Genomic DNA, 20,194 nt, shown 5'->3' with positions numbered 1-20,194 from the left:
GCCCGGGATGGTACGGTCCCACGACAGGGGCCAGTGGCCACCGCCCCTCGGTGAGCAGGAATGGGCCGCTCCTCTAACGGGAAACGGCCCTCTCCACTAGGGTCCTGCCGTGGTACGTCTCGCCCCTCCCGGTGCTTTCCGCCGTACAGTCTGGTCCACTCCTTGCTCCCCCTCCCCGCCGCACTCAGTGGAGGCGGCCGAGCTGAGTTCCGGTTCCGGTTGCTGCTGCCGCTGGCGGGCGGTGAGTCTGGGGCGAGAGCGCAGTTCGCGCCCCGGCTGGGCGTCTGTTCCTCGCTGCACTTTGGGGTTGCTGCAGCCCGGGGGCCTGTGCTGCCCCTGATTCCCCTTCCGGGCGATGGTGCAGCCCGAGGGCGCCTCCATCCCCCGCCGCCGCTGACCCGGGTCCCCACTCCATGGCCGCCTCGGCGCCGCCCCCACCGGACAAGCTGGAGGGAGGTGGCGGCCCCGCACCGCCCCCTGCGCCGCCCAGCACCGGGAGGAAGCAGGGAAAGGCCGGTGAGAGCGCTGCGAGGGGTGGGGGCTGAAGAGGCCCAGGACTTGGGAACTTCGGGGGTGGGGGTAGGGGTAGGGGTGAGGATTGGTGGGGAGCGGGTGGTTCATAGCCTGAAGGGAGGTCCAGGTGGAAAGGGTGGGTGGGTGTAGCCTTCCAGGGGTTGGGGAAAAGTGTCACAGATGGAGGACTCGGTTCTGGAGCCACATGGAATTCAGGAGTCACTTGGAGCCTGAATGTTTCAAAAGATGGGATATTGTTTTAAAACGTAGCTGAGAGTATGATCATATTGACAATTCATTTTTCATACTACCTCCGTTGTCATTAATAGTATTTGTTAAATAAATGTATATTGAAGTTAGAGGAGTTCCTCAGAGCATGGCTGTGAAAAAGGAGGTTGGGGAAACCTCAGGGAAACTTGTCTGCGTCTGCCTTTTGCTGGTGTTCCAGGTCTGCAAATGAAGAGCCCAGAAAAGAAGCGAAGAAAGTCAAATACTCAGGTGAATGGAGGTTGGTGGTGGGGGTAGTTCCTGGCAGCCCCTTGGTGGAGCACTGGCTACTCTGCCACTTCAGTATCTGTTTGTATCTTGCATCAGGTGTGGGGAGAAGAGAAAACTGTCTCTCTGTCTCTGGTCCTTTCCCTCAACCTTATAGCAAATTTAGGGGGAAATATCTCTCCCAAGAGATGATTTAACCAAAGGTCATATCAGTCAGGGTTACAATTTTCCTCTCCCTGATTTTTCCTGTCCCAGTTCTCTCATGATGCTAACATAACTCCTAACATTTACTGGGCCTTTTCTAAGTGCCAGAGATTGTGCTTAAGTGCTTTAACAGTTTTGGGAGGTAGGCATTAGCCCTATTTTACAGACAAGACATCTAAGGCTTAAAAAAGTTAAGTTACCCGCACCAGAGTCTTGAGGTTATTAAGGGGCAGAGCTGGGATTCCAGTCTAGTTCTGTCTGTTTTTCAAAACTGTTCTATGCTAGTTCCAAGTCACCTATTTCTCTGTCGCATTTTAAGTTCCATCTTGATTTTAGATCTGAGCTAAAGTGTGCATGGTGTTTGTGGTGCTCTCTTGGTTCAGCTCTTTGTCCCCCTCCATGACCTTATTTCCCTCATCTCTTCCCCTTCTAGGGCCCTGCATACTCACATCTGACGGAGTTTGCACCACCCCCAACACCCATGGTGGATCACCTGGTTGCATCTAACCCTTTTGAGGATGACTTCGGAGCCCCTAAGGTGGGGGGCACAGCCCCTCCATTCCTTGGCAGTCCTGTGCCCTTTGGAGGCTTTCGTGTACAGGGGGGCATGGCAGGCCAGGTGCCCCCAGGCTATGGCACTGGGGGTGGAGGAGGTCCCCAGCCACTTCGTCGACAGCCCCCGCCATTCCCTCCCAACCCTATGGGCCCTGCTTTCAACATGCCCCCCCAGGGCCCTGGCTACCCACCCCCAGGCAACATGAACTTTCCTAGCCAACCCTTCAATCAGCCTCTGGGTCAAAATTTTAGTCCTCCTGGTGGGCAGATGATGCCAGGACCAGTGGGGGGATTTGGTCCCATGATCTCACCCACCATGGGACAGCCTCCCAGAGGGGATCTGGGCCCCCCTTCCCTTCCCCAACGCTTTGCCCAGCCAGGGGCTCCTTTTGGCCCCTCTCCTCTCCAGAGGCCTGGTCAGGGACTCCCCAGCCTGCCCCCTAACACAAGTCCCTTCCCTGGTCCGGACCCCAGCTTTCCTGGCCCTGGTGGTGAGGATGGGGGGAAGCCTTTAAACCCACCTGCTCCAACTGCTTTTCCCCAGGAGCCCCACTCAGGCTCCCCAGCTGCTGCTGTTAATGGGAACCAGCCCAGTTTCCCCCCAAACAGCAGTGGTCGGGGTGGGGGCACTCCGGATGCCAACAGCTTGGCACCCCCTGGCAAGGCAGGTGGGGGCTCGGGGCCCCAGCCTCCTCCAGGCTTGGTGTATCCGTGTGGTGCCTGTCGGAGTGAGGTGAACGATGACCAGGATGCCATTCTGTGTGAGGCCTCCTGCCAGAAGTGGTTCCACCGTGAGTGCACAGGCATGACTGAGAGTGCCTATGGGCTGCTGACCACCGAGGCCTCTGCTGTCTGGGCCTGCGATCTCTGCCTGAAGACCAAGGAGATCCAGTCTGTCTACATTCGAGAGGGCATGGGGCAGCTAGTGGCTGCTAATGACGGTTGACATTGGCAAGGTGGCCCAGGGAAGTGCACACATCCCTCCTTGCTCTTCCAGGGTGATTGTTTCCATGTCTGGCTCTTGGTCCTTATTTCTACTGGCTTCCCATCCCCATGGGGCCGAAACACAATGGCTCCTGGGGGCAGAAAAGGAATTGAGGTGAGCAGACAGAAGAGCCTGGATCGCTCACTTTTTGGGAAACTTACGTGTTGAGATCTACAGAGATCCAGGAAACCAAAGCCCTGCTGAGCAGAGCCATTTTTTGTGGCTATTTCTGGAGGCCTAGGAGTATGGCTGCAAGAGAAAAGGGGCTGGAGGAAGATCCCGAGGGCAGGGGTGTCCTCTCTGTAGATGATGGATGCCCCTAACACCTGTGCCTAACACCCCTATGTAGCCCCACAGCTCCAGCCTTAGTTTTTGGAGTCAAGTGTTAAAGGTTTCTGGCCACAGGAGTTGAGGTCTCTTCCCATCCCTGCAATAGTCCTTTTTATGGGCTCTGGGAGATAGCTTTAGGGAATAAATGGGGATTTTCCCCTCTTCCTACTCTCTCCTTTGCCTCCTTCAAGACCTACCTAACTCCTCCCCCCTCAGAGAACCAAATAGCTTGAAGAAGCAGGAGAGTTCCTGGCTATTAATGGCAGTTTCTTGGTGATTTGGGGCTTTGAGACAGTGGGTAAGAGATGCTGTCAAGGACACACCTTCCTCATACCAAAGTCACTGGTCCTTTCTCAGCCTCTCTTGTGCTTTTCTCCTGATGACCATATTTTTGCCAAAAATTGGGATATGTGGTCTGATAGACCAGAATATTTGAAGTTTGGGCTGTTCTGGAAGTCTGGACTTTGCTGGTACACCTTCCCCCACCCCTCATCCATCTGTTGCACATTATACTCAGTGCTGTTTTTCAACTTTCAGCACCCTTGTTCCTCTGCCTTCCTGGCTTGATTGAAGGAAAGCTTGAAAAGGCACAGAGCCCTTATACCTCATTTCCTCTCCTGATAAAAGGATCCAAATGAGGCCCTGTCACAGTCTTGTGGGTATGGGGATGCGGGGGCATCCTCATTGCCATGGTACTGAAAGGTAGAAGAGCCTAGAGTTTTTTTGCTTCTCTCTTTCCTTGCTATTCTTTTATATCGTCTTGGGCCTGGTGATCCAGCAATTCTCATTCCTCTCTGCCAAAGTCCTGCACTGGGCTTTATTTGTATTTTTTAAATTTTTTAAGCACTGCCTGCCAGAGATGAGCCTGAGGCTTGATAAGGAGCCCCTGGCAGCTGCTGGCTCTTGGCACCTCATGTACACATTCCTCAGTGGGGTGGGGAAGGCAGGCATGAGCTTCGGCCCTCTTCACAGAAGTCAGTGGTCCCTCAGAGGCATGAGGAATGGTGGCAAAGACCTACCCTCTGTGGCCCCCTACCCGTCTTCTCTCAGTTCCCTGTCATATGGAGAGAAGATACTGCACTGGTAGAGCCAGTAGCCTTTGAGGCTGTAAGAAAATCTGGGTGTCTCTCTTCCAGTGTTCCCCCACACTAAAACAGCATAGATGTCAACCCCCTATTGCTCAACTTTGTGTTGTGTTTGTGGTTCTGTTTGCCCGTTTTATCTGTTGCTATTTTTGTGTTGTCTCCCTCCTACGCATTTTGTAAAATGGCTCCTGGGGGAGTGTCTTTGCTCAGTCAACTCCCTCTTGCTCCACAACTTTTTGGAAGAAAGTGGTGGAAGAGGTGGTTTTTTGTACGGTTGGATTAATAAAATGACTTAAAAATCGAGACGAGGACTCCTTGGTGTTGTGCAAAAAGGTTGGAATGAGCCACTATCACTGCTGGGAGGGATGCTTGGCGTGAGGATATGTGTACTCCCCAGGGTCCCTGGAATTGGGAATGGCAGAAAGATTCAGCCTCTAAGCTGACCCTGGTTTAGGCTGCTGAGCCTAGGGAGGCCTGTGTCCCCCTACCCCCTCCTCCCCTGTGTCCCTGCTGTGAGAAACTGAGTTTCCATTCTGAGCACATTCCTGGGCCTGGCTTGGAGCCAGGCAGGAGATTTGGCTCCAAGGCCCCTGGGAGACAAGTGTTTGAACTCTACTGAATTCAGCACCCACCCCCTGCTACCCATCTCCCAGTTGTTTGGGTTAGGGGCTAAGCATAGCTCCAAGGGTGAGGGGAGGGGCTGCTCTGTTCTAGAAAATTTCATTTTTGGATGTTTTCCAGGCCCTCCCCCTTTTCTTTTTCTTACTTAAAGTAGCAAGGGCATCCTTAAACAGTTTGCGCTGGAGTAGGGTGAAGGGAGTGGCCGGAGAGCTGTTTGCAAACCCTCAATTTGCCACCCCAACCACTCCCCTCCCCCATTCTACAGCTGTCTCTGTCTATCCTGGGGCCGGCCTGGCCCCGCGTCCTTGTCATCTCGGAAGGCACCACCCTTTGCCCCTCTCTCAGTTTTGGGTCTTCCCTCTAAAAACTTTAGATACTGGGAAAGGAGGGGAGGTCACTCAAAATTCAGTTTGCTGGAATCCCCAGTCTCCTACCGGGAGGTAAGCCCAGGTTTGGGGGCTGTGTACACCTCCCTCCTCCCCTGGCTCTCAATTCCAGCTCTTATTGGCCAAAAGTTTCCGCCCTCCTTGGGGAAGTTGACTTTCCATTGGTCAGCTCTGGTCACATGACTCCTTTCTTGGGCTGGAAACCCGGGGAGGCAGCAACAAGTGAAGCTGAAGACCGAAGCAAGAGCTGGGTCAGGTAATACCCTAGCCGGGAAGGGGTCCAAGGATTTCCTGTGAGAAGGGGCGATGAGGAAAGGGAGGACAGAACTTTAGAAGGAATGAGCTGCTTTTCATTTCTGGACTAGGGGAAGGGGGAGCCAAGTGCTGATGTTTCCAAAACAGGAACTTGCTCTGGGTCCCTCAGGCAAGTTCTTATGGCCCCACATTCTTAGCTTTAGAGGTTTGGGGGAACAACTGTTAGAGGTGTTGAGATCAACTAGAGGCGAAACTTGCTAGCTTTGTACTGAGTAGGAGAGCTCCCCCTTTAGCTGTTTTTTAGAAATAGCAGAAGTCTCTGACAATCCTTACAGGAGGTTTTTGTTGAATCCTGCCTGAATGAAAAGTAAGGGGATAGCGGGAAGGGGGTGGAGGTGGGTTTTCTTCCCAGAGGTCGACGAGAAGAAAAAGATCTGAGAACACAGCAGGGAAGGGTGGGGATTAGAGAGCAGAAGAAACTTCCTAATAAGGCAGGGAGATTCTGGCTTGGGAGAACAGGGATATCTTTTGGAATCTTGGGTAAACCCACACAAGAGAGAAGTATCAGGGTTTGGGACCCTGAATATGGGGGTTCCAGACTTTCTCCTGTTTGGGTTTCAGAAGTGTTTGTCTTGTTGACCCAAATACCATTGCTGGTTTCCATGGAGACAGGGGTCTGACATCACCCTGGTTGCCATGGCGCCTGGTTCTGGAGGACCTGAGCAGGCTGTACACAGCCAGGGATAAACAGGGACTTCAGCCCAAGCTGCTGCCACTTCCTTCCTGCCACCACCTGTTAACAGTCACATGTAGCAACTGGGTATGGGGGAGATGATGAGATGGAACAGCGGGGGAGGGGCCCAAGAGCAGAAGGCTGAACAGCAGTGGCTCTGTGAATGCCTATAGAAGTGTGCCAGGGTGTTCTGTTGGACTTGGTATGGGGAAGCCATTGCAGCCATTCTGTCTCCACGTGAGATGAGTGCATGTATCTGCGAGGCATGGGTAAGGTATCCTTCACCTATCCTGGGCTTGGATCTTGACTGGCAAGAGCCATGGGAGGTTATTAGGGCACCACGCAGGACTTAAAACCGGCTCAAACAGAAGGGGGCAGTGTGGTTGGTTTCAAAGGTAGACCTACCATACTTCCCCAGTGTTGATCCCTTTTCCTAAGTTTCCTTGTAGAGTCCTCTTCTATTTACTGCTATTCCAGTCCTCAGGAATCAGTTGTTTATCCTCTTTTGAAGGATCACAATCCAAGACTCTGAGGGGTCAGCTCATCTATTACTCCCAATTGCAGCTGTCCCAGCTGCAGGGGACAGTCTTGGCCTTGGAGGAAGGGGTGAGCCCCTCTCTTCTTACCCTGCTTTGTGTCAGGCTTTGGAAGCTGGAATGATTTCTTGACCCTTCCCAAGTCAGAGCAGATTAGCAGGGGGCAGGACCATAGCCCTGATTTTTGACCATTCTTTGCAAACTGTAAAGTGATTTATAAACTGTAAAGTGATAGTTGTCATAAATCCTCTTTCTCAGTTACTTTCAAGTTCCCTAATATCAAACTCTGGATATTACTAAGAAGGGAAACAGAATTTAGGATGGAGTGACAAGGAGACATACTAAAGGTACATCCAGGTGGATCTAAGCTATGCCAGTGGTTCTCAGCCATGGCTGTGCATGAAACTCATCTGAGAGGTTTTATTTTTATATTATTTTTAAAAAAGTTTATTTTATTGAAACAGGGTCTTGCTCTATTGTCCAGGCTGGAGGACTGTGGCACCATCATGGCTTACTACAGGCTTGAACTCCTGGGTTCAGGGATCCTCCAGCCTCAGCCTTTCAAGTAGCTAGGACTACAGGTGTGTACCACCATGCCCAGCTAATTTTTCTATTTTTTTTGTAGAGATGGGGTCTCACTGTGTTGTTCAGGCTGATCTTGAACTCCTAGCCTCAAGTTATCCTCCTGCCTCAGCCTCCCAAAGTGTTGGTATTACAGGCGTGAGCCACCGCATCCAGCCATGAGAGGTTTTAAAAAAGACCCATGCCTGAACCCAACCCCTACCCAATTGAATCAGACTCTTAATTGATTTCATTGTACAGCCAGTGTTGAGAACTACTGAACCAGACCATACAAAGGACTTATGGATGGGGGGTGGTGGGAGACTTAGAGCTGAAGGAGGTCATCACGTCTTCCCTTCTAGGCCCTGGGGGAGGAGGTAATGATTGTGGAGGTGCCTGGTGTTATGAAGGTTGTTTTCCTTGCTTTCCTTTTTTTTTGTGTGTGTGTCAGAATCTCACTCTGTCGCTTGGGCTAGAGTGCTGTGGTGTCAGCCTAGCTCATAGCAACCTCAAACTCCTGGGCTCAAGCGATTCTCCTGCCTCAGCCTTCTGAGTAGCTGGGACTACAGGTGTGTGGCACCATGCCCGGACTAACTTTTTCTATTTTTATTAGAAACGGGGTCTCGCTCTTGTACAGGCTGGTCTCCAACTCCTGACCTCAAGTGATCCTCCCGCCTTGGCCTCCCAGAGTGCTAGGATTACAGGTGTGAGCTACCACACCTGGCTTTCCTTGCTCTTGTTATTACTAAATCTTCTTATTGGCAAGTTAAGTCAGTCAACCTTTCTGGGGTTCATCTTCCCTGACTCTAATGTCAGGAGCTTGGCCTGGATATTCACCAGGGCCTTTACAGCCCTGTGCTTCTTTGACCTTTCAAGGTCAGTTCAGTTTCCCAAGGCCCTGTTGGTCCCTGGAAGAGGCAGGCTTCTCTGTGGCTGCTGGCAGATTCTGATTTGCAAGGCAAATACTGCCCAGAAGAGTTGAGGTGTCAGCGAGCAAAGGACTGGAACCAGGCTGGGTTCTGAGGGCTGTTGCCCAGCACTTGAACCTTGGAACGCAGCCAAGCCTCCTTTCTGCATCCTATCTCTCCTGAAGGGAGCTCCAGTCCTTAAGAGAGCTTTTCTCTGCAGGGAGCGGCCACAGCAGCCTCAGAGACCTCAGCAGCTATGGCCTCCTGCCCAGACCCAGACAATAGCTGGGTGCTTGCCGGCTCAGAGGTAGGAAGAGCGGGCCTGGCAACCATGTGGATGGGGGGCTCCTGCAGGGCTGGGCTGCTTTCTGGGTCTGTCCAATTCCTGGGTCCTGACAATCCACCTGTATCACTGCTTGCTGGCTGTTAGAGGAGCTCCCATAGCAGGGGGAAGGACCCAGGCGTCAGGGGTTGACGCTGGGCCATGCCATGAAGGAATGGTGCCAGTGGGTACACCGAGAGAGGCAGGGGGGGAATTCTGGTGGGAAGACCAGTGTGAACAAAGGTCTTGAGGTGACAACGGGAAAGCCGTGTCGGAAGAGACTGTGAGGAGCCCATGGATGAGCTGGGGAGACATGGATAGGACCCCTGGGAACCCCTGGGAGTGATCTGAGGGCCTGGCTGAGGCATTCAGGCCTCACCCTGATGGGAAATCCGTGAAGGGTTGTGAGTTGGAGGGTGTCAGGACAGTCATTGCCTTGGGCCAAGGGTGAAGCTGTGGGAACAGGGAGACAGTGTTTTGAAGGCCCCTGCCACTGTCCATGTAGCAGTTGGTGGAACGGGAACCCAGTGGGCCCCTGTGCTCCTGAAGCCACTGAGAAGGGAGAAGGGAGAAGGGGGCTGGCAGGATGGGGAACTGAGTGGCTGGAAGGGGATGGCAACAATTTGTCAAAGGGATCTCTGAGAGAAAGCTGCAAGCCCCAGTGACTTGGTACATTAGAACCACCAGGAGGGGGGAAGGTGAGGAACTTGGTTTAGATGTGTAGAGTTTAAGGATCCCTTGGGGAGCCCAGTTGGGAGTGAGGAGTTGACCTCAGGGAAGACACTGGAGCAGGACACATGGACTGGGGCTCGCTGGCAGAGGGGAGGCAGGTTGGAGCAGGACAGGACCATATTCTTGGTCAGAGCCCTGGCCTCCTGTCCGGTTGCCTCTGTTGACAGCTGAGGGATGTGGGGCAAACCGTTTCACCTTTCTGTCCTCCCCTGTAAAACAGGGTTATTGCCTTGTAGAGGTGTTCATGAGAAAAAAGTGATTTGAAAACGGCAAATAAATGCACTAAGGTCAAGAATTATTCTTGAAGAGATAGTGGGAGCCATGGATGGGGTGACAGGCAGTGGGCCTGCCAAGGGGGAGTATGCAGAGGCAGGAGAGGCCGAGGCTGTGTGGCCAGGGCTGGATGGCCAGGCTGAGGGCACCATGGGGGACAGGCTGTCTGTGGCAGGGCTGCGTTAGGCTTCTGTGAGCAGCTACTGGGGGGTGGGTGCGGGGGAGTGTCAGGGGCCAATGGAAAAGGCCAGAAGAGCTTGGAAGATGTGAGTGGTTGGCCAGTCGTGAGAGCAAGCACAGGAATACCCCTGGGGAGCATAACTGTGATCCCTGGGCATCCGGGGAACTTTGTTCTCTTGCCTTCCTCCCACCCCAAAACCAGTAATTGGGTTGTTCATTTGTGAGGGGAAGTACTGATGATCTTGGATGAAGGGAGACCTAGGCCCTGGCTTGCCTCCTGGTGGGGGTGGCCACCAGGTTTGTTCTGAGGTCCAGTGCCTTGGTCCAGTGGTGCTTCTTGGTTTGACAGAAATCTGGCCTCTGACAGTTCCTCATAGCAGTGAGTGAGGTTGGGGAGTGGCTGAACACTTTGTGATGAACTGAGGCCCTTTCTGGATCAGCTCGCTACCGAGTATCTCATATTTTTTGAGATGGGGGTTGGGGTCCTTGAGTAGCGCAGCCGGTCCCAGGGACCCCGACAGAGCACGTGCTCCTGGTCTTGTCCTGCTGCCCTTCCTCTGGAGCAGCCGTCTGCTTGCGCTCCTCCTGCCAGAGCCTGCCTGTGGAGACCCTGGGCCCAGAGTCCAGGACGGACCCAGAATCTGAGAGAGCCCCCCAGGCCCCGCAGAGTTCCTCTAAGGCCGATGGTGAAGAATTAGCTGCGACCTTGGATGGAGAAGGTAAGGGGGCCCTGATGAGGGTGGATGTCGCTATCCTCCATGTTCTGGGTTTCCCAGTTTCCTCAGGGAAAGGGAAGGATCTTAGTCTTATTTGCGCTGTAATCTCAGTTTATGAACTCCTTCCCTCCTTCCATCTTGGCTTTTTCCTGCCCCTTCCAACCTGGTAGGGCCCTGTGGGAGCCAGAGGGCTGCATAGGAAGTTCAGCTGAGGGCAGTGGTTTTTCCTGGGCCTCTTCTCTCACCACAGGGACCCTCTTCCAGACTGGAAGCCCCCAGTCCGGTACCATTCTGCCAGAGGAGACTGAGGCCAAGGTGAAGACCTTCCCTGGGAGAAGAGAGGGAAGTGGGGGAGCCCTCAGAGCTGCTCACACTGTGTCTGTGTCAGGGTGCCCTGGAAGGTGATGGTTGTGCCGTGGAGTCCCCTGGCCCAGGAGACACCGTGGTGCAGGGAGACTTGCAGGAGACTCCTGCGGTGACAGGCCTGGGACCAGACACACAAGACCTGGAGGACCAGAGCCCTCCGCAGAGCCTGCCCTCAACCCCCAAAGCAGGTGAGAGTCCTCCTGTCTCATTCCGTCACTCTCCTTCTAGAAGGTATGGGAGAGGGGTCAGCCATCACCACTGAGCGTGTGCTCTGGTCCAGGCCCTGGGACTCAGCAGCTTGGTGCCCTCCTTCCTCACTACCCCTGAGGACACTGAGGCCCAGAGAGGTTAAGTGACTTGACCACGGTCACACCACTGCTAAGCAGAAGGGCCCACGTCTGGTTGCCTCTTTCCTGTCTGCCATGGGGCCTCCTCTTTTCTCCCTTCTAAAATTCAACCCTCGTTTCTGAAGGCAGTTCCTTGTGCTGGCTCTGGGCCTGGGAGGAGGGAAGGTAGGTGCTTCGTGGCCTACGTAAGAGGCAGACCAGACTGAGCCAGGACACACTGAGGGGTACAGAAGTGTAGTTAAGGTACTCCCAAAGAAAGGTGGGCGCTCAGTCAGGAGACACGTTGAGGGAAGGGAGAGGCAGGGACAGTTAGAGGTGACATTTGAGTGGAGCCTTAAGCACAGAGTAGGCTTTTGGTAGGTAGGGCTGGAGGAAGAGAACATTCCAGGCCAAGACTGCAGCACCAGCAAAAGGGTGGAGGCCACCGATCCCATGCTAAGGAAGCTCTGTCCGAGGCTTGTGGCAGAGGAGTGTAGGAGTCTGTCCCTGTGGAAGCGACAGGGTGGAGGGAGAGGCCAGGGCCTGGGGGCCGTTAGGAGGCAGTTGCACGGTCAGGCGAAGGTGATGCAGACCTGCACTAGGGCAGGTTCCTTGGGGGTTGTGACGAGGGGTGGGCTGTGGAGATGTTTAAGTGTAGGACTGTCACCTCACTGTGTGAGGTGCAGAGGGAGGGCGTGGCTAGCTAGATGGCAGCAGTGGTGCCTGTCCCTGAATTGGGGGAGGACCAGAAAAGAACCGGTTTCAGGGCGATGTATTGAATGTGTGGTCCCCGAGGGACACCCAGAGGGGAGTAGCTGGCAGGCAGTCAGACATCCAGGCCCAGAGCTCTGGGGAGGCCAGGTCAGGAGTTACAGATTAGGAATTCATCTGCTATAGAGGGGCCACTGGTGTGGGTGAGATAGTTGTGACACTGTGACAGTGTCCCCAGCCTACAGAACATGGGCTTTCTGCTGGACAAGCTAGTCAAGGAGAACCAGGACATCCGGCTGCTGCAGGCCCAGCAGGAGGGGGTGGGTTAGGGATTCATCTGCTGTGGGGGAGGGTCACTGGTGTGGGTGACATAGTTGTGACTGGACAGTGAGAAAAGCAGAGAACCCGAAGTGATGCCAGGGAGACCACTGCCTTTAGGACCAGGGAAGAGCCAGCGAGGGGACTGAGGAGTAACCAGAGAGTTTAGAGGGACCCAGGAGGGAGGTAATAGCTGCAGCAGTTTGAGGGGCACACATTGGAGGAAGGACGATGCTTTTAGCATGAAAGTAGCTTTTGTAGTTTGGAGATCGAAGGCACTGGTCTCCGGTCTCCAGACTGGGCAGGGGCCGTCAGCGATGCCCAGACAGAAGTGGGCAGGGTCTCCACGTGCCCCTCAGCACGGTCAGGGCCAGGGCCTCCCTGTGCCTTCCTCCACTTTCCCTCTCTCCCGTCTCTTTAGTCGCCCTCTGCCCTGTCCCCATCCCTCCCCCTAGCTTGGATCACGGAGGAGGGCCGCCGCTCCAGCAGTGAGGATGACACCGACATAGACATGGAGGGTCTGCGGAGACGGCGGGGCCGGGAGCCCAGCCTGCCTCAGCCCGTGTCGCCCCTGGACGTGGAGAACCAGGCCGGGGGCGCGGGTGCAGGTGGGGAGCTGGGCATCTCCCTCAACATGTGCCTCCTCGGGGCCCTGGTTCTGCTGGGCCTGGGGCTCCTCCTCTTCTCAGGTGAGTGGCAGCTCCCCTGCTGGGGCCCTGCTGTTGTCCTGCCATGTTGTCGCCTTACCTCACCCCTCTCCCCTGAGGGCCTCACCAGACTCTGTCTCCATCCTCAGGTGGCCTCTCAGAGTCTGAGACCGGTGAGTGGGGAGGAGCCCAGGCTTGTGCTTGTCTGTCACGTGTGCGGGTTCCCTGGGTCAGGAGTAGGGTTGCTGGGGGTTGGACATCTATTTCTCAGTTATTGGCCTTGTCAGCTGTTCAGGGTGACCGTTTACCTCGCTGGACAGCTCAGCCATAGGGTGGGCCCAGGGCAGGAGGGGTGACTGTGTGTGTGGGTGGGTAGGTGGGGGAGAGTGGGCTCTGTGTGCCTTGGGGGCAGTTTCAGGTCATCGCTTTCCCACAGGGCCCATGGAGGAAGTGGAGCTGCAAGTCTTCCCAGATACTGGGTCAGACACTGAGTTGTCGGATGCTGTGGGGGATGGGCAGGTATGCATAAACGTCACCATAGGTGCATGGGGCCTGGTCAGGGAGAAGCTGGCTGCCCAGGCATGGGGCAGCATGGAGTAATTGGCTCTTCTGCCTTCAGAATGGGCTAAGGGAGCAGCTGCAGGCCTCAGTGCCTCTTGACAGTGTCCCCAGCCTACAGAACATGGGCCTTCTGCTGGACAAACTGGCCAAGGAGAACCAGGACATCCGGCTGTTGCAGGCCCAGCTGCAGGTGGGCACAGGCCGGAGGGAGTGGGCTGGGTTAGCGTACCCTAGGCCAGGTGTCTGTTCTAGTATCCTCCCCAAAAAGGAGTTTCCCCTATTGTCACACATACCTCAATGCTCTCCCTGTCCCACTATAGTCAGGGCATCCTCCTAGTTCTTTATTCACATCTCTCCTGCCAAGGTGTAGCCCAGGGCTGGCATACCTACTTCACAAGGCATGTCACCTCTGATTGATCGGTGTGGTCTGCCTGGAGCACTGTGTGGAGAAGGATTTCAAGAACATGCCAAGTGCTGTGAACAATTAATAATGTCTGTTCCAGGTGTGGGAGATGGAAATAGGGCTATGAGAGCCACGTATTGGCTATCCTTAGGTGAATCTAAGAAGTGTGTGCTTATATAAGGACATAAATGATGAGGTCCAGGATGGAATTTGGGGATTCCTGGCTCTGGTTTAGGATGAGGATGGGGTGGAGGATGAGAACCAAGTCTTCTGGGTATTCCAGGCCATAAAAAGTGCTCAGTGTCGACTATAATGGAGTAGAACTGGGGCAGAAGGCATTGGGCCCATCCTGAAATGGACTCCTTGTGGTTTTCTCCTTCTTTAACCATATTCCAGGCCCAGAAGGAAGAGCTTCAGAGCCTGATGCACCAGCCCAAAGAGCTAGAGGAGGAGAATGCCCAGCTCCGGGGGGCCCTGCAGCAGGGTGAAGCCTTCCAGCGGGCCCTGGAGTCAGAGCTGCAGCAGCTGAGGGCCCGGCTCCAGGGGCTGGAGGCCAACTGCATCCGGGGCACAGATGGGGTGTGCCTCAACTGGGGCAGAGGCCTGCAGGGTGGCAAGGCCACCAAGGAGCAAGGCCCCAGGGGTCAGGAGCCAGACCCTGGCTTCCTAGAGCAGAAGGAGCAGCTGGAGGCTGAGGCCCAGTCATTAAGGCAAGAGTTGGAGAGGCAGAGGCGGCTGCTGGGGTCTGTACACCAGGACCTGGAGAGGGGTTTGCGGGATGCCGGCCGGGGGGGCCCAGCTCATGCTGGCCTGGCTGAGCTGGGCCACAGATTGGCCCAGAAGCTGCAAGGTCTGGAGAACTGGGGCCAGGACCCTGGGGTCTCTGCCAATGCCTCAGAGGCCTGGCATCAGAAGTCTCATTTCCAGAATTCCAAGGAGTGGAGGGGAAAGGAACAGTGGCGGGATGGGCAGCGGGGCCGAAAGGCTGAGCATTGGAAACATAGGAAGGAGGAATCTGGCCGGGCGAGGAAGAAGAGCTGGGAGGGTGAGGAGGACAGGGAGCTGGCAGGGCGGTGGGAGGAGCCCAAGCCAAGTGTGGAGGAGTCGGGGAGCAAGAAGGATGGCAGGCGACAGGGCCCCAAGGAACCCCTAAGGAAAAGTGGGAGCCCCCACTCTTCCGGAGAAAGGCAGAAGCATCCTCGGTGGGGGGAAGGGGCTAAAGGCCATCATGATCCCCTGCCACCCTGGGCAGAGCTATTGAGGCACAAGTACCGGGCACCCCAGGGCTGCTCAGGCGTGGACGAGTGTGCCCGGCAGGAGGGCCTGACCTTCTTCGGCACAGAGCTGGTACCAGTGCGGCAACAGGAGCTGGCCTCTCTCCTGAGAACGTACTTGGCACGGCTGCCTTGGGCTGGCCAGCTGACCAAGGAGCTACCCCTCTCGCCTGCTTACTTTGGTGAGGATGGCATCTTCCGTCACGACCGCCTCCGCTTCCGGGATTTTGTGGATGCCTTGGAGGACAGCCTGGAGGAGGCAGCTGTGAGGGAGACAGGTGATGATGATGAGGTGGATGACTTTGAGGACTTCATCTTCAGCCACTTCTTTGGAGACAAAGCACTGAAGAAGAGGTAGGCAGCTGTGGGGGAGCTGGGTCTGGTGGGACAGAGGGGAGGCAGGGAAGGAGCAGGGCCCTGAGTTTGGGGGTTTTTACTGTGAGGGTTTATCTCCACTTCCGGTCCCTGGCTGGCTTCCCTTAGAGAAGGCACCCAGGTATGCTTCCTGTCTTCCTCTGAGTGCACGAAGCGCCTGTGCTCACCCCAGAGTCCACTTTTGGGCAGGGGGCATTTTCCTCCAGAGTTGCCCTGCTCTGCCCATGCCTGTGTGGCCCAGGGTGTCAGGGAGATCCCCACCTTTCTGCCTCCCCAGCTGGAGCCGTCATCCTGGGAGGCCAGGTTTCCCCCATGTGCTTGGTGTTAGCTGCCTGAGTTGGCTTTGTTAAGAGGAACAGTGTCCCCTCTCCTCGGAGAGCCCCTTTTATCACATGGTATTGTCCCCTAAAGGCCTCTTCCTCCCCCCACTCCATGTCTCCCCACAGGTCAGGGAAGAAGGACAAGCACTTGCGGAGGCCCAGGGAGGAGCACAGCCACCACCACCACCACCACCGGGGCTGAGGCCCTGCCCCTTGGGAGAACGGCCTTGGCCTGGAGGCCAGGCTCAGACCATTAAACTGGTATCTGTCCTGGCTTGTTTCGTATCCTTAGATAACCTTCACAGAACAGAGTGAAATCGCCCAGCCCTGCACTGATGCCACTTTCGCTAGAAAAAGGCCTCGGCTGGACCTGCCTTGCTGTCTGTACAAATGTATGCAAATGCTCAGGGCCCTGGGACGTGGCTCTTGGGGGTCTGATTGTGTTTTGTCAACGTGAAGCGGGAGATGGGAGAGGACCCTGATTTCTAGTGGGGAGTGGATATGGCATTCCGATTCTGAAGCCACAGAGCTTTTGTCCGTGTGTGTGTGTGTGTGCACCCACGCCCCCAGAGCAGGCCCCTCCAGCTCCCAGCTCCACAGGCTGACCAGCACCCCTGGGATTTGACTAGAGTTGCTGGCTGGAGCCCAGCACAAGGACTTTCCCTGGGGGGTTGTTAGGTTTGGAAGCAGCTGTCCCCCGGCAGGGGGGCGGTGAAGTCCCCCTTTTACCCCTGCTTTTCACGTGGCCTCACCTCCCTGTATGAACTGTAGACTCAGATCCCAGTAAAGTGCTACTGGAGCTGTGACATTGGGTGTCTCTGTCACAGGTACTGGTACTTGCTCCCTTCCCCTTGCCTCGCCTTCCCAGCAAACCCTAGGCCCTCTGGGCTGGAACTTCCCCACTTTGCTCACAGCTGCCTTTGCTGCACCCTGGGAGATGTAGAAAAACGAGTGTGGGTTTTGGAGTCTGAACCTTGGGCTCAAATCCAGGCTGAGTGATCTTGGGCAAATTAATCTCTGGGAGCCTTGGGCTTCCGATCCTCACAAAAGGGGATTGAAGGGCTGGGGAAGAGATTAAATAAAGCAATGTAAGAAAAATGACTCTCCTGTTTTTGGCCCTCAGAATTTATTGTCTTCTTTAGGGCAGGGAGTGGTGGAGAGAAGGGCACCCACACCCCAGCGGGGCTTCTGGGGTTGGGGGGGTGAGGGAGCCACTAGGTGGCACCCTGGCTCCACATTTGCTCCAGACCTCACCTCCCCCACTACTCACTGCCCCCAAATCTCAGACCCCACCCCACTTGCTCCACTGGCTCGCTCTCCCAGGAAGACCCAGACTCTGGCTGGACTTCTTTAGGAAGTCCTTCCTGAGATCTAACTTCAGTCCCTTTGGCAGCACACTGGGGTTCTTGACTACCCTGGAAATACTCCAGTGAGTGCAGGGGGCAGAACATTGTGGTGTGACTGCTCAAGCTGGGTCAGAGGAGTGTTGTCAGTTAAGGAGGGGAGGGACTATAGGCTCTAGAAGGGGGCTGTAATTGGTTTCTGCATTATTTAACAAGTGCTTATGTAACACTGTTTAAGGGCTTAAGTGTATTAGCTCATTTAATTCAGGTATGGGATGTGGTGGGGACAGGGTGGGCTAGGGATGGTATAAGGACCATAAGGACCGCTCATCATTAAACATTTATAGTCTATTATGTACCAGAAACAATGAGGTACTGTTGAATACAGAGGTGCCTTAAGAAGTCTACAGTCCAGTGGAGCCTGCTTTCTGCAGCAGGAGAGACTGAAGTTAGACCTAAGGAAGAACTTCCTCTCAAGCAGAGGGTCAGTGCTATGAACTGGGGATCTTTAGGAAGGAGTCTTTTATTTCTGGAGTGGGGGTTGGGAGGAGCAAGTACAGGTTGGCCCAGGGCCAGGGCTTGGATTTGGTAATCGTGCGCTGTGGACTACTGTTCTTCATGAGGAAGCCTGCTTTTACCCTATTCACAGTGCTCACCTTCTTGCAGGTGCACAGAGTTCTTGCTGCCTGAACAGCTGACTGGTAAACTTGGGTTGCTGAGAGTGGGAGAGATTCAGGCTAGAAGGTAGGTAGGTAGGCAGGGGGCTGGCCCTAGGTGAGGGGTGCAAAGGAGAGGGGACACAGACTGGCCTGCCTGGCTTCCCAGAGGGTGTGGACTCTCAGTGTGGCCTCTTGGGGCCTCTCAGTTTCATTTTTAGGGCCCATTTCCTTTGTTTGCATAACGAACGCTCAGGGAGGCTGAGAGGTTCCCCCAATCCCCCTCCTCTTCCTTACCCACTCAGGAAGTAGATATGCTGAGCTGGAGGTTTTTGAAACTGCTGAATCGGGGGGAAAAAGAGAGCCATTAACCCAAGGGGCATGTTTGGGGGGAGCGGGATGCTGGTGACATTGGCCATGCTGAGCACCTTCTCTCTGGAGTGCCCTTGGGAGGAGACCCTCACACATAGATCGTGAAGTCCCCTCTGTAACACAGCTATGCACTCATGGCAATGTTGATGAAGAGGGAGGACCCCAGGTCCCAGATCGTAGGATGCTGCAGGGGGCCAGTGTGTGGAGATGAGGAGTGAAGGGAGGCTGGAGCCAGGGGACAGCACCCCCTCCTTCCCACAGGGCTTGGGGACAGTTCCTGGCCCAGGTAGGGCGGGGTGAGCCTGAGGGTAGACCCACTGGACTCTGCCACACGTCCCTGTCTGGTCTCCCAGGGTCTGGGCTGGGCTTTTCCATATTAAGCACTTGACATTTTTAGCACTTAGCTTTCTGCCCTGTCCTGTGGGAGCTCCCCGGGCTCTCCCAGGAAGGGCCTGCCGCCCTAAGAGCTCAGCTCTGGGGTCCCTGGGGGAATTGCTGGAGTTGGGGGTGGCCTTTTTGAGCCTTCTACTTTCAAATGGAAAAATTCTATTTTCTTTGTCTAGGCCCCAAAATGCATTTCCTAGTGGTCCCTAGTCTGTCATTCCTCCCTCCTACCCTTGCTTCTCATCCTTCAGCCCTCAACGCCTTGCCAGGCTCCTCAGCTGCCCTTTCCCCAGCACCCTCAGTCCAGCCTTCTACCAGCAACGCCGCCTCTGGCCCTGTGCCTCCTCCGGGATCTCCCCGTCTGCGCCTCTCCCCACTCGCACTCTTCCTGGGGTGACAGGTGGGGTAGGGGGTGGGTCCCTTTCAGGCCTGGCCACCCCCATTAGCTCCTAGAGGGTCAGAGGCATGTGCTCTTTTGAGAGCTGCTCCCAGCCTCCTCTGCTGGGCATGAGGACAGACACTGGACAGGCTGGCTGTTGCCATGGGAACCTCCCAGGGCTACCCTGATGCAGGAATGTCTCCTCATCTGGCCTTGTTCTGGGCCACAGATGTTCCTGGCCCCTTCACATGCTCACAGCAGGGGTCTGGTAGGGACACTGCAGGGTGGGGGTTGGGTGGCTATGGTCCTAAACCCAGACAACAACAGGTCCCTCCCCTCCCTGCTTCACCACTCAGCTGCCTGAGCCACGGAAGCCCCTTGTCAATCACTTCAGACTCCTGTCTGAGTTCCCTGTCCCTCCCCTCGCAGGCCTCCCTTAAGGCTGTCACCCATCTCTGGTAGTCTTTGGCTCTCAGAATGGGTGCCTGCCCACTCTGATGGGGTGAGTAGGACAAAAGCAGGCCCCTTGCCCGCTCAGCTGTTCTTCTTTATCCTGGGCCAGGTGAGGGCCCAGCCCAGGTCTCTTCTAACCACAGCTTTGGCCGGAGCAAGATTTGAGGTGAGAAGCCCAGAGTATCAGGCCCCCCACTGCCCCACTGTGGGCCTGGGGCAGGACGCCCCTCCTCGCTTAGGGCTCAGCTTTCATGTTGTGACAGTGGAGACCGCAGATGCCCCTCTCAGAGGTTGTGGTGAGGATGAAATGAGTCATTGTAAGATAAATGAAAAGGCTTTTCCAGCTAGAGAGAACTGATAAAATAGTTATTTTTATTTTACTTAACCTCTAAGGGGGAAACGGAGCCTCTGGGAGCTACTGATACGGGAGGGAGAGAAGGTGTTGGTTCCCCAGCCACGCAGCCAGACGGCAGGGAAAAGACGCTAACTAGCATTCAAGTCCCACACGGTGCTAGGTACAGTGGGGCCCCAGTCCTTGCCCCTGAGGCTAACTGGATTAAACACAAAACAATTTTAATGGTGCTTTCTGCATGGTGCCAGGAGCAGTCTACCAACTGGGTGAAGAGGAAGGAGGGTGTGGCCTTTGAGTTGGATCTTGAAGGGTGACAGGACTTCAGTCATGGGGGAGGGGAATCCAGGCTGAGCAAAGGTGAAGCCTGAGGGGAGGGTGGAGCGCTGTGGCCACCTGGTTCCCCTGGGAGCAGCTCCCCCTTAGTCCTGGCTCTGGGTCTGAGGGGAGCTTTACCGCAGGGCATGGGGAGCGGTGCCGCGGCGGGCACTGGAGGGCACGGGCCACCTGTATGAAGACACATGGCTGCGGCGAGGACGGAGTGGAGAGATGTGAAAGTGGAGATAG

General features: G+C 55.3%; 2 protein-coding genes across 6 annotated transcripts; both read left to right on the top strand.

The window, feature by feature from the left end:
- Positions 1 to 102: 102 nt before the first annotated feature.
- Positions 103 to 4,470, top strand: PYGO2 (pygopus family PHD finger 2). Of its 2 annotated transcripts, none has more exons than XM_045545224.1 (3): positions 103 to 516; positions 962 to 1,011; positions 1,646 to 4,470. In XM_045545224.1, the coding sequence occupies exons 1-3, from the start codon at positions 414 to 416 to the stop codon at positions 2,711 to 2,713; spliced, it is 1,221 nt and encodes a 406-aa protein (XP_045401180.1). In that variant the 5' UTR covers positions 103 to 413; the 3' UTR covers positions 2,714 to 4,470. The 2 variants fall into 2 exon arrangements, with proteins under 2 accessions (XP_045401180.1, XP_045401181.1); XM_045545225.1 differs by having other exon boundaries at positions 439 to 516; positions 870 to 1,011.
- A 730-nt stretch (positions 4,471 to 5,200) lies between these two features.
- Positions 5,201 to 16,792, top strand: PBXIP1 (PBX homeobox interacting protein 1). 4 transcript variants are annotated; one of them, XM_045545217.1, is made up of 12 exons: positions 5,373 to 5,430; positions 7,163 to 7,279; positions 8,388 to 8,474; positions 10,267 to 10,393; positions 10,641 to 10,705; positions 10,779 to 10,944; positions 12,567 to 12,800; positions 12,908 to 12,931; positions 13,195 to 13,277; positions 13,378 to 13,509; positions 14,119 to 15,350; positions 15,818 to 16,792. In XM_045545217.1, exons 3-12 carry the CDS (start codon positions 8,424 to 8,426, stop codon positions 15,891 to 15,893), a joined length of 2,190 nt encoding a protein of 729 aa, XP_045401173.1. In that variant the 5' UTR covers positions 5,373 to 5,430; positions 7,163 to 7,279; positions 8,388 to 8,423; the 3' UTR covers positions 15,894 to 16,792. The 4 variants fall into 4 exon arrangements, with proteins under 4 accessions (XP_045401172.1, XP_045401175.1, XP_045401173.1 ...); XM_045545216.1 differs by lacking the exon at positions 7,163 to 7,279 and having other exon boundaries at positions 5,201 to 5,430; XM_045545219.1 differs by lacking the exons at positions 7,163 to 7,279; positions 8,388 to 8,474 and having other exon boundaries at positions 5,365 to 5,430.
- Positions 16,793 to 20,194: the final 3,402 nt, after the last annotated feature.

This window comes from Lemur catta, chromosome 3 (genome assembly GCF_020740605.2).
Source record: "Lemur catta isolate mLemCat1 chromosome 3, mLemCat1.pri, whole genome shotgun sequence".
Classification (NCBI taxonomy): Eukaryota; Metazoa; Chordata; class Mammalia; order Primates; family Lemuridae; genus Lemur; species Lemur catta.
This window is presented reverse-complemented; position numbering and strand designations above follow the sequence as displayed.